This window comes from Rosa rugosa, chromosome 6 (assembly GCF_958449725.1).
Source record: "Rosa rugosa chromosome 6, drRosRugo1.1, whole genome shotgun sequence".
In the NCBI taxonomy this organism is placed as follows: Eukaryota; Viridiplantae; Streptophyta; class Magnoliopsida; order Rosales; family Rosaceae; genus Rosa; species Rosa rugosa.
Genome location: NC_084825.1, coordinates 33,280,973 through 33,292,792, shown reverse-complemented (window position 1 = coordinate 33,292,792; position 11,820 = coordinate 33,280,973). Strand labels below are relative to the sequence as shown.

The 11,820-nt window shown below is 40.9% G+C and overlaps 1 protein-coding gene across 1 annotated transcript; it reads right to left on the bottom strand.

Moving 5' to 3' along the window:
* Window positions 1-8,817: 8,817 nt before the first annotated feature.
* On the bottom strand, window positions 8,818-11,344 carry LOC133715103 (cytochrome P450 704C1-like). The gene is made up of 5 exons (XM_062141460.1): window positions 10,784-11,344; window positions 10,212-10,496; window positions 9,591-9,923; window positions 9,266-9,466; window positions 8,818-9,186 (listed from the first exon to the last, which is right to left on the bottom strand). Exons 1-5 carry the CDS (start codon window positions 11,303-11,305, stop codon window positions 8,995-8,997), a joined length of 1,533 nt encoding a protein of 510 aa, XP_061997444.1. The 5' UTR covers window positions 11,306-11,344; the 3' UTR covers window positions 8,818-8,994.
* Window positions 11,345-11,820: the final 476 nt, after the last annotated feature.

Genomic DNA, 11,820 nt, shown 5'->3' with positions numbered 1-11,820 from the left:
TCCTAGTTTGATTAGGCACACATAAGTCGATTTCCTTCAACATGAAAGATGAAAATGCTCCAACAGATCTGTCAAATCCTACGTGGATTTGACATTCTAATTCTCACTGTCAAATTTGACAGTTCTCACAACTTTGTCAAATTGTTTCTTTTCATTTTTTAATGCCTCGAGTCCATCTCTTCTTCTCCCTCTTCCTTTTCTTCTCTCTTTCTTCCTACCCAGATCTGTTCTTAGAATCTAGGCATCTGTTGATGATGAAAGAAAGAGATTAACCACTGCTCTATCAACAAAGATTGATGAGAGAAATCAAGCCATATAAAACCAATATTAAAAGTCGAATCCTAAGCTGAGAAATCAAGTCATCTATTGTTGGCTTGTTGGCCATCGAAGAAGAAAAAAGATACCCAAAGAAGAAGAAGAACGAAGATCAGAAGAGATAAAGAAGAAAAGTTGAATCATTTTCCTGCAGACCAACACCCAAGCTGAGAAATCAAGCCATCTGTTGTTGGCTTGTTGCCCATCAAAGAAGAACAAAGAAATCCAAAGAAGAAGAAGAATGAAGATCAGAAGAGATAAAGAAGAAAAGTTGAATCCTTTTCCTGCAGACCAACACCCAAGCTGAGAAATCAAGCCATCTGTTGTTGACTTGTTGCCCATCAAAGAAAAAGAAAAAAACGCAAAGAAGAAGAAGAACGAAGATCAGAAGAGATAAAAAGAAAGAGAAAAAATTGTTTTCTTTTTGTTATAAAAAAATTTCGAAAAATAATAAAATAATATTAAAATATAACTAATTTGTTGGATCAAAAAATTGTCAAAAATGACCATGACACGTCATCCTTCAAATTCAAATTTGACCCTGTTGTAGAGAAACTGAAATTGAGAGGAATTTGCTGTGTATTCTCATTGATAATAGGGGCCTCTTTATATAGAGGATTACAATGCATAGAATCTCAATCGTACAAGGAAAGTAATCGTACATTGAATAGGAATCTAGATCCTTCTAATTTAACCCTATTACCACTAGGTCAAGTAACCTAGAGTTTGGGCCAAACACAAATAGAGATATCCTTAAACACTCCCCCTTGTGTTGTCCAAACGCGGTGCTTCTCTCGTTGCCTCGTTAAAAACCTTGCCGAGTAACAAAAACCCAGTGGGACAAAAATAACCTCGGTCGAAGGGGAAAAAGAGCACAACACACCCTTCACGTTTCGAGACCATACATGTAGACATCTCCCCCTGATGTCTGCATCTCCCCCTGATGACTACGGTCATAGGAGTTCGGATAACTTCCGTAAACGATGCTACCAACATGTTTCTCGAAAGTGGAATTTAGGCAATGACTTAGTGAGCAAATCTGCCACACCGTCCTCAGATCGAACCTAGTTCATTTTGATCTTGAGGAGAGTCTGTTGTTGCTGATTAAGCTTGGTGTTGTCGCTTTGATGTAGCCTTACTTCATTTGTTCAAAACAAGCTGCATTATCCTAAATGCTCGTAGGCTCATCTATGGTAGACTTCAAACCCCAATTGTTCGAACATGCGTAATTATGGATCCAATCCATATACATTCACGAATCTCTTCGTGAAGAGCAATGGTCTCTGCATTGTTCGAAGATATAGCGACTATGGTCTATTTCTGTAGACCTCCAAGATATCGCAGTCTTTACCCATGGTGAACACTTAACCAGTTTGGGAATGACCTTTGTGTGGGTCAGAGAGATACTCAACATCAGCAAAACCTTCCAAAACGCTAACTTCGTTTTGGGATGGGGAGAGGGGACGCAGGCCAGTGTTGGCGGCGTTCCTGGTGTGTGATGGGTCCGAATCCATCATCTCTCTGTAGGGATAAAACAAGCCCATATCAATCGTACATCTCAAGTATCGAAAGATATCTTTTACAGCAATCCAATGGCGTCGCGTTGGCGCAGAGCTATATCTAGCTAACAAGTTCACAATATATGAGATGTCCGGTCTTGTGCATGGAGCTAAATACAATAATGCGCATATTGTACTTAACTAGGGCATTTCTGCCCCTAGCACATCTTCGTCATCATCCTTTGAACGAAGAGGATCCTTTTCAGGATCAAGACTACGGACGATCATGGGGGTGCTTGAAGGTTTGACCTTGTCAAAATGCCTAAGCATCTATCAACACGATGCTCAAGTTCCAAACCGAGACATAATCGTGTTCTCCCAAAATCCTTCATCTCAAACTCGGATTTCTAGTGTTCAGCGGTTTCCCTTAACTCTTTAAGGGCTTCTAATGAAGATCATGTCCAACATGAACCGCGATAGAATCCGAAACTTGTTATGGAAACGCGTGGGCATATCCCTTCCCAATCAAGTAGTCACTTTAGTGAGCGTTTCAACCTCTTTGTAAACGCGCTCCGTGGTCTAGAGCCACTTGACTTGGGTAAATGAAGTTCACCATGAACCTTCATGTATATTCCGTATCTAGATCCCCATAGAGATACGTAGTGACCACATTTGTAAGCTGCATGTTCAGTTATTCGGAAACTACCAAACTGACAAGGTAGTGGAGTGCAATGACATCCATTACGAGAGAATATGTCTCATCGTAGTCGATTCCAGGGCGTTTTGTGAGAAGCCTTGCGCCATAAGGCGAGATTGTCATCTCTTTTTCTCATCACGCTTTCTAACGAAGACCCATTAGTCAACAGGTTTTATGTCAGGAGGTGTTGGCATCACTAGCTCAGAAAACCTTTCTCTTCGTTAGAGAATCCATCTTAACCTGGATCGCATATTTCCATTTAGGCCAAATCTCTCTACGTTGGCATTCATTCATCAACGGAGCGTGGTTCGATATCATCGGACTCAACAAACTCATGCGCAACGAAATGCGTGACTACATCATCAATTATGATGGAGTTTTTATCCCACGTCTCATGTACACTAGTGTAAGTTTCATAGAGCTCTATATTCTCAGGAATAGGGTTCTAACGTTGAGGCGTCCCCCAACGATAACCATAACCCTGAAGATTCTCATGAGACGGATTATGAGTGTCGATGATCAAAGGATTGGAATGTGCCAAAGTATCATTCGAATCCACGGGCCTCCCATGCATCCTAGTTGGGGCCATGGCCTGTAACGCCAGAGTGCCACTCTCTATGGCGTTGGCGCCATGGCTACCTCTGTGTAGGGTGGGGCTACGTCCTCTCGTAGGGACGTCCATCATTGCAGGCATGTTTGCAGCATATTTGTGTGATCTCGTCACTTTAGTAGGGATCGAGATGAGACATAGTGGGGACAGGCCACGACAATTCCTGTCGTTCCTGCTGAACATCTGTGTTCTTATCTCCCCCTAACGACGGGAAGACTGTCTCATCAAAGTGACATCCGCAAATCTAGCGGTAAGGAGATCGCCATGCAAGGGCATTAAGTGGCGGACGATTGTTGGAGTCTCAAATCCAACTGAGTTGCCCATTCGTCTGTAAGGACCCATCGTAGAGCGCTGTGGCTGCGCAATTGGCACATAAATGGCTCACTCAAATACGCGTAAGTACGATACTTGTACCCAGTCACTAGCTGTAACGCAGAGGTACATTGAGTGGCGGTGGGTCGTAGACGAATTAGCATTGCTGCATGCGATATTGCATCACCCCAAGCGGATATAAGGCGGTTGGTGCGCATTACCAATGTCCGGACTACCATCGTAGTCATTTCCGCGAGACCATTTGGGTGTGCTCATGGGAATATGATGTCCAACATCAGTCCCAAATGCAATAACTATCGAAAGTCTTCGATGTAAACTCACTAGCATAGTCAAATCCAATTGACTGAATAGGATGATTCGGGGAGTGAGCCCGTTGTCATATGATGTGTGCTAGGAGTGTTTCATAAGCAGCATTACAAGTGGACAATGGCACAACACGTGACCAGCGTGTTTGCATATCAACCAACATCATGAGATATTTAAACGTCCGCAAGTTGGTGGAATTAGTCCACAGAATCCCTACGGATTCTATGTAAGAACATAATGAGTATTTTCATATCCTTTGCATAGGACGGTCTCAGTCCTAATTTCCCTAAGGAACGGGCTTTGTAAAACGAGCGAGAGGCTTTAGAAGCAACCAATGAGAATTTTGGTTGGGCCTGAGCGTCTGAAACGCATATTGAAGCAAAGTTTGTGACTACATCACCCATCATGGTGTCATGACCATGGGAAGTGGCATCAATGGCGTTATAACCATGGGGATTGACATCCATGGCGTCATGGCCATGGGTAGCGCCATATATGGCGTTGTCACAAGGGACTTGGGCGGCCATATGGCGCCCCAAGACAGCTGCAGCGCCAGATGCTGCAATTGTTGCGGTCTTGCTAAGTCCAGGAACCAATTTTTGATTCTTGCTTCATTTCGCTCGAGGGTGTCCATATGAAGTCTTTAGTAGACGGATCACCATATCATGACCAGGGTGACTTATCCTGTCGAGACAAAGCCAATATGTGTCTAAATCCAAGAGATCTTCTCTCATAACTTTATTGGATTTAATAGCTCGAATAGTGACATAGAGTCCACTAGAGAGACACATAAACTTCTCTAAGATGCGCCTTTGTTCGTAATCATTAGAGGTGTTGCAAAGGAACTCATTTTCGTTCTCTATATGCGTTTTCGCATGGAATCCGTTGGCTATCCTTAAGTGCGAGTTGCCCTAGGAACGTAGAGAGTTTCTGTGACATTAATCAAGGTGCCATTTGGCAAAGAGACTTGGGCTATTCCATGTCCTTGAATTAATACTGATGGCCCAGCCATCGTAGTCACAAGGTAACATGCTCATGAATCAAAATGGAGTCATAATGAAAAGAACTCAAAATTTTATTCATAAGCCAACAGAGTACATCATTGTCCCTTAATCATTAGGAGAATCTAATCCAAATGCTAGCTAATGCAAAACAATGGTAGTCGTCTAACTTCTTTCGGTAATTCCAAAATAAATGTGACCAGGTGAGTAGAGAGATGTCGGTGGAGCAAGGCTCGCTTAAGTACCACTAATCTCAAAACCTTCCTAGACATCACATTTACGTTGAGTACGCCTACTTTGAAGAAAGACAAAAACATTGGCATCTACTACAAAAATGATATGGCAATTGCCTACATCTCTTGGAAAATAAAGGCTTAAACAGAATTGACGATCTATTGATCCCAGCCAAATTTGTAGTCTTCAACCCTTTACTCTAGATCATCTTCTTGATCTTCTTGTTCCACATAGTGAGCTTCTCTTGCTTCACAATATGCTTTGTAGGCGGTGACAATTTCTTCACGAGCTCTACAAATGTGTGCCCAATGATCAGACACTCCACATCGGGAACATACATCTCTTTGCTCAAACTCCATTGATTGAGGCGCTTTGAAAGCGTCATTTAGATGGCTCTTAGTGTTGGTGGCGCCACCAACATGGCCAGAGGCGTTGCCTCCCTCTCTCTTTCCACGTTTACCTCTTCGGTTTCGTGTTCGCCTATTTTGGCGGTTACCTTCCCAAGTAGAGCGATTATATGGACCAGAACGTCCAGAAGTATCCCTAATATTAGGGTTTCGCTCTTGGCGCCCTCTCTTTAGGGCGCGACTATAATTGGATTCCGGAATATGCTCTGTTCCCACGGATCTCGAATTATAGTTCTTCACAAGGATGTTGTCATGCTTTTCAGCGACATTCATAGCTCCAATGAGCTCATGAAACCTTGTGATTCGTCTTGCATTAACATCGATTCGATAGTTCTTAGCAACCATCAATGCAGAGACGGGGAAAGTAGAGAGAGTCTTCTCAATCAACATCGCATTTGTGATCTCTTTACCACAGAATTCCATTAAGGATTTAATGCGAAGTGCTTCCGAGTTGTAGTCAAGAACTGACTTGAAATCACAGAAGCGGAGGCTATGCCATCTCACTTCTAGGTCAGGAAGCAGGGAGTCACGGACGTTGCCAAATCTTTCTTCGAGTGAGGCCCACAGCTTTCTGGGGTCTTCTTCATTCATACACTCGTACTGGAGCGAATCATCCATATGACGAGTCATTAGGATGATGGCTTTCGCCTTATTTGCCTCGAAGGCTGCTCTATTTGCTTCCAAAGCTTGAGCTTGCTCAACAGTTAGCACGTCCTGGCTAGGTTTGAGAATCGTATCCAGGATTCCATTGGCCTTGAGATGCTGGCGGACATCACGAACCCACCTGTGATATCCAGAGCCAGTTGTTCCCAATGGAGCAAAGTCCAATTTGTTCAGGTTACTCATCCTGAAAGAGAACAAGAAATTAGGGTTAGTTTCGGAGCGGAAAAAGCTACCACGAAAACATATAAAATTTCTAAGCGTAGTCGCTTCCAAGAAATTAGGAATTTCCGAGCGTAGTCGCTTCCAAGAAATTCGATTCCAAGAGGGATTGGATTAGATCGAAACAATGATGTAAGTGGTCGATCATAGATTCTCTACAAACTCTAAGTTTGGAGATCTCAACAAGCTCCAAGCTTGGAGTGAGCACGAACCCCCACAGTTCGGCTATTGGTCTCTCCTATGAAGAAGAAAGGGGGGTAGAAGAAGGGAGGTTGCAAGTCCCCGAGAAAAGAAGAAGAAAAGTAATAAAAACTTCAAAAACGGGAACTTTTAGAAAAGTTTACCTTAAAAGATGGCCGGAAAAATGTTGTCCGAAAAGTACTGTAGCTGCCGGAAGTTACTGTAGCCTACCGGAAAGTGGCCGGAAAAAGTCACCGGAAACTGCAGAAAGTGGCCGGAAAAATCGCCGGAAGTTGGCCGGAAAAGTGTTGACCGGTCTTTGACCGGTGGGTTGACCGGCGTTGACTGATCGTTGACCGATGTGCTGACGTGGCACGTTGCTGATGTGGCAGATCAGTTTGGCGGCTAGGTGGCTTGGCTTGGCGGCTTGGAGCCTACTGCAAGTGGGCTCAAGTTTTGGGCTGCAGCAAGTAGACTTGGGCTGCAGCAGATGGACTTGGGCTGTGGCTTTCTCCTTTTTTTTTTTTTTTTTTTTTTTTTTTCTGCCGGTTCAGGTCATGAAGATTCCGGTGGCCGGTTCGGATATTTTCCGGCCGGTTCTGGGGGCGGGGCCGCCGGTTCTGGACTCCTGGAGTTGAGATCTTCAAGGTGGGCGGCGATGGTTTCTGGGATTTGAAGGCTACGAATTTAGGATTTCAGGGTTAGGGCTCGTGCTGATAACGTGTTGTAGAGAAACTGAAATTGAGAGGAATTTGCTGTGTATTCTCATTGATAATAGGGGCCTCTTTATATAGAGGATTACAATGCATAGAATCTCAATCGTACAAGGAAAGTAATCGTACATTGAATAGGAATCTAGATCCTTCTAATTTAACCCTATTACCACTAGGTCAAGTAACCTAGAGTTTGGGCCAAACACAAATAGAGATATCCTTAAACAGACCCAAGATTTTTGAATAATCCGTTGGAAATGCTCTTACAGCATCAGCAGTGTGGACCCCATTTTAGGTCCAAAAATTAAATTTAGGGCCAAAATTAGATGAAGTCAGCTACAATGGGTCGGAAATATTTAAACTTTTTTAGTTTGAGACCCATAACTTGGCTCAAATTTGAGTCAAGGGAGGACCCAAACTGAATTGGAAAATGCAATTGGGCTACAGAATAAAGTTTGGGTCCACCATTCCACCCACGTGCATCTCATTCCAGTTAGGTGCAATCGGTATAAATTAATTCATGCATGATTTTTTTTTTCTTAGCTGAAACTCATGTAAAGTTCATAATTTCATTGATATTTTTTAACTTTTCTGTTCCTTTGGTATAATATTTAATAAAGTTTTTTTTTTGGTTACAAACGGGGCCTAGCAGACCCAAACACAAAAAACAAAAAGACTAAGAACTGGAGTAAGCACTTCTTCTTGCTCTAGACACGGAGGCTATGTCATCCAGGTAAGGTTGAGCAGCATGAATGGGAGTGTCATCAAGAGTAATGAAACCAAGCTCATGGTTAATACTATCTTTGGCCAAGGCGTCTGCAGTCATGTTGCACTCTCTGAAAATATGCCTAATATGAGCATCCCCCATGTTGTTCATGACATTTAGGCAACCAGTCAGAAGAGAACCAAGAGGATGATTGTCAAGATCAGCACTCTGAACCAGCTGCACCAACACTAAAATAAATTTTCAACCAAATGATTTTTTTTTTCAAGATTCTGACCAAAGCTAAAAAAAAAAAAAAAAAAAAAAAAAAATTCTGACCAAAGAAAATTTCAGTATAGTTTTATTGTTGACCATTTTTGTTACCAAAGGAAAATAACATTTCAATTTATTTGCTTCATTTCTCCTTACACTAACCCATTCTTAAAGAAATTCATCATACTATGTATAAAGAACAAAATAAAAACAAAAAATTCATTTAAATTTGATACAAAATATAACTCTAGAATATGAGTCTAAAACATGAGTCCTACACCATTGCAGCACAAAATAATTATAAGTCTTTTTTATACACTATTTAGATGGAATCATATCACCTTTCCAGCAAAATTGGACCCAAATTTGAGTCTAAAATTTAAGTCTCCACTGCTGATGCTCTTAGCGGGTGCTTAGTGTGACTTCACCAAATTAAACAAAATCAAGACAATCACACCTCATCAAAGCAAAAATCACTCACAAACTAATCACTTTAATACCATGCTTAATTACAATCCTTCTCCTACAAGGCTTAGCATTTAGACAATAATTTTCATATCATTTGACTCTAAACATTGGTTTAACCATTATGAAGAAGATGCAAAATATGTAAAAGAGAATACATACCATCAATGCCTGGAAATATTGTTGTAAAAGAAATATGTAAAACATGAACTGTAGGAGTTTTGTATTTATATCCGAACATACATACCATCAATATCTAGCAAGATACAACCATGTTTACTATATCTTCTTGTAAACACATAAACAGAACAACAAAACTATTTGTTATCATTATCACAAATTGTAAACCCTGGGATTCTAATTATATAAGTACGTTTTACTTGTGCTTGGTCCTTGGAACTGCAAGCATAGGGAGAGAACCATGGATGTGAAGGGTGAACATGGTTCTGTAGGTGACATTTGTTGTTTCATCAGCCAATTTGAAGCGGAAGAAGTAAAGAAGAGCCGTTGTTACTATCTTCATCTGTCTGTAAGCAAAGTCCTTTCCTAGACAGATCCGAGGGCCTGCCTGCAAATAGCACAAGAGAATTTATTAGGGAGCGCTTCAGTGATTAAGATATGTGACAAGGAAAGAGCATGATACGGACATGAAATGTGACAAATTTGAAAGTTGATTCAGGCTGGAAAACTCCATTGTTGAGCCATCTTTCAGGTCTGAAATCCTCAGCATCTTGTCCCCAAATATAAGGCATTCTCCCCATGGAATAGGCCATGTAGTTTATTCCGTCTCCTTTTTTCAGTCTAAAGCCATCAGGAAGAATGTCATCCTTCTCTGCACATCTCCCATCCTTAAAGCCAAAGACACAAACATATCAATCTGAGTTATTCACAGTGCCTTGTATGAAATTTAGATGCATTGACCTTAACTTCAATAAATGTAAAGTATCGAAGTGGAAATCTGAGTAGACATACCACAGGAACTGCAGGGTATAGCCTCAAGGTCTCTGTTAGTGTGGCATGAAGATAATGAAGTTGTTCAAGAGATGCATCAGTTATTTTCTCCACAAATGCATCAATGTCTACTTCCTGATTACCAATTACATCCCTCACTTCTTGTGCAACTTTTTCTTGTATGAGAGGGTGCTTGCAGAGCATGTAGAAGAACCATGACAGTGTGTTTGCACTGGTATCTTTCCCAGCAATCATAAAATTCAGAATTATGTCGCTTAGATATTTATCATTCATCTCCTCTGGATTCTTCTCACTCTCCAATAGAAACCTCGAGAGTATGTCCTCCTTGTCATTCTTCATAACATAATAGAATTCAAGACTACATAAATCTTTATTTGTACTATGGAAATCATGTAGACAAACAAATGGGACTGAAATATAGATATTGACACATGGGGCATGACTAACCATTTAACCAAAGATACATGCAGCCACCAGGCAATCTTAAGTTGACGCATTGAATCAATGTATTCATAAATTTAAACTTCAAACAGAACAATTAAAGACCTTATAACGATATGCTTTCACTTTCAAACCCAGAGAGAACTAGCAAGAATGACAATGCAAAAGATATAAACTTACACCATCTTTCTTCACAGCTAGCAATTCCCTCTTTCTCCTGATATGTTGGTGCACAAAATCATGAATGACTTTGACATACCTTTTAAGGGTGGCCTCACAACCAATATTGAGAAACCTTTTCAATTGCCAGAATGGATCAACATATCGCCAATAGGTCAAAGCAGTTGACTCATCAAATGCCTTCATAAATTCTATCCCTTCTTTGCTTGAACCCTCCAAGCAATTCAGTTCTATTCCAAACCCAACTTTGAATATTGAATCCAAGGTACATCTCATAAGCAAATCCTACAAATCCAGTGATAACATATGCAAAAAAAAATGTAAATACCAATTTGCATCCTAAAAAGAGAAATTTTACAGTACATTAAAGCATTGGTACATCAAAGTTACAGTTAGGCCTGACCATACAGCAGTAAGGTCATGCACTAGGAGATCAAGCTGAGCTAGTCGACCAGTACATAGAGGTATAGAGTCAGTCTACCTTTATATCAAATTAGTCTACTTGATGTATCGATAAATTGACGTAGGAACCTAAATTTGTACTTTTATGACCAAGAAGTGAAGTGACTGACCTGCATATCAAAAACTCCATTTGCAACAGAGTACTCAGAAATAACTTTGACCAATTTAGCACCATTTCTTCTGAAAACAGAACAGCTGAAATCCTTTAGAACTCTCGTCGAAAACTCGAAACTGGCAAGCTTCCTCTGCTGCTTCCATTTCTCTCCATCAGCAACAAATATTCCCTGGCCAAAGATATCAGACATAATACCCACATGGTAATCACCTCTTGTATAATTGGCAAAGTTGGTTTTGAGAACATGCTCGACGTTTCGGGGGTCGGCGGTGTAGACTTCGCTGTGCTCCGGCGCGATGAGCCGGTAAGTGGGGGTGTCTCGGGCGACTTTGGTTTGGTGATCATAAAGTGTGGTGAAGTAGAGGAGCTGGTGGAAGACGGTGCCCTTTATAGGTGGGTAGTTTGGGTCTCTGAGGGATTTGCCGGTGAAGATTTTGAATATGAGAAAAGACACGAAGGTGAGGAACAGAAGGAGTAACAGAAATGTGAATGTGAAGATGAAATAGAGGAAACCCATTTTTTCTGTTTTGGTGACTAGAAGCAGAGGCAGTCCATATGTAGCATCACTTAGCTGTCATCCGTCCGATGTCAATCGAACGGTGACTGACCAAATAATATTTGGTCAGTAGGTGACCAGGTGATCATGACTAGGTATAACCTTAAGTTTAAGCAATTTAATAAACGAAGGGCAATTGCTGGGATTTTAGAAAATTTAACCTTAAGCCTTATTGGCTTAATTAATACTGAGGTAGGTCTGCAATAACCACCCACAATTTCAAATAACTTCCCACTTTTTTTTTCCAAATAATTTTTTTTTTCTCAATATAATAATTATAAAAATTTTACACATGCCGAGCATGTGAGCAGAAAACTAGTATTTAAAAATTAAACCCTGATCGATTAACTAATAATGTCAATTAGCATGAGTGTGACATGATCATCATCGAACTCTGACATGAGACCCTCAGTTTAGAACTGAATTCCCAACTCTTTGTTTTTTTTTTTTTTTTTCCTTTTGGTTGAATGACTAAA

Bases quoted from the DNA above. Each gene is read 5' to 3' on its own strand.
- LOC133715103 (XM_062141460.1), bottom strand. From the start codon at position 11,305: ATGGGTTTCCTCTATTTCATCTTCACATTCACATTTCTGTTACTCCTT. The intron at 10,497-10,783 runs GTCAGTCACTTC...CTGGATTTGTAG, and splicing joins ATGGAGTTTTTGATATGCAG to GATTTGCTTATGAGATGTAC. The intron at 9,467-9,590 runs GTATGTCTACTC...TTTGGCTTTAAG, and splicing joins TATACCCTGCAGTTCCTGTG to GATGGGAGATGTGCAGAGAA.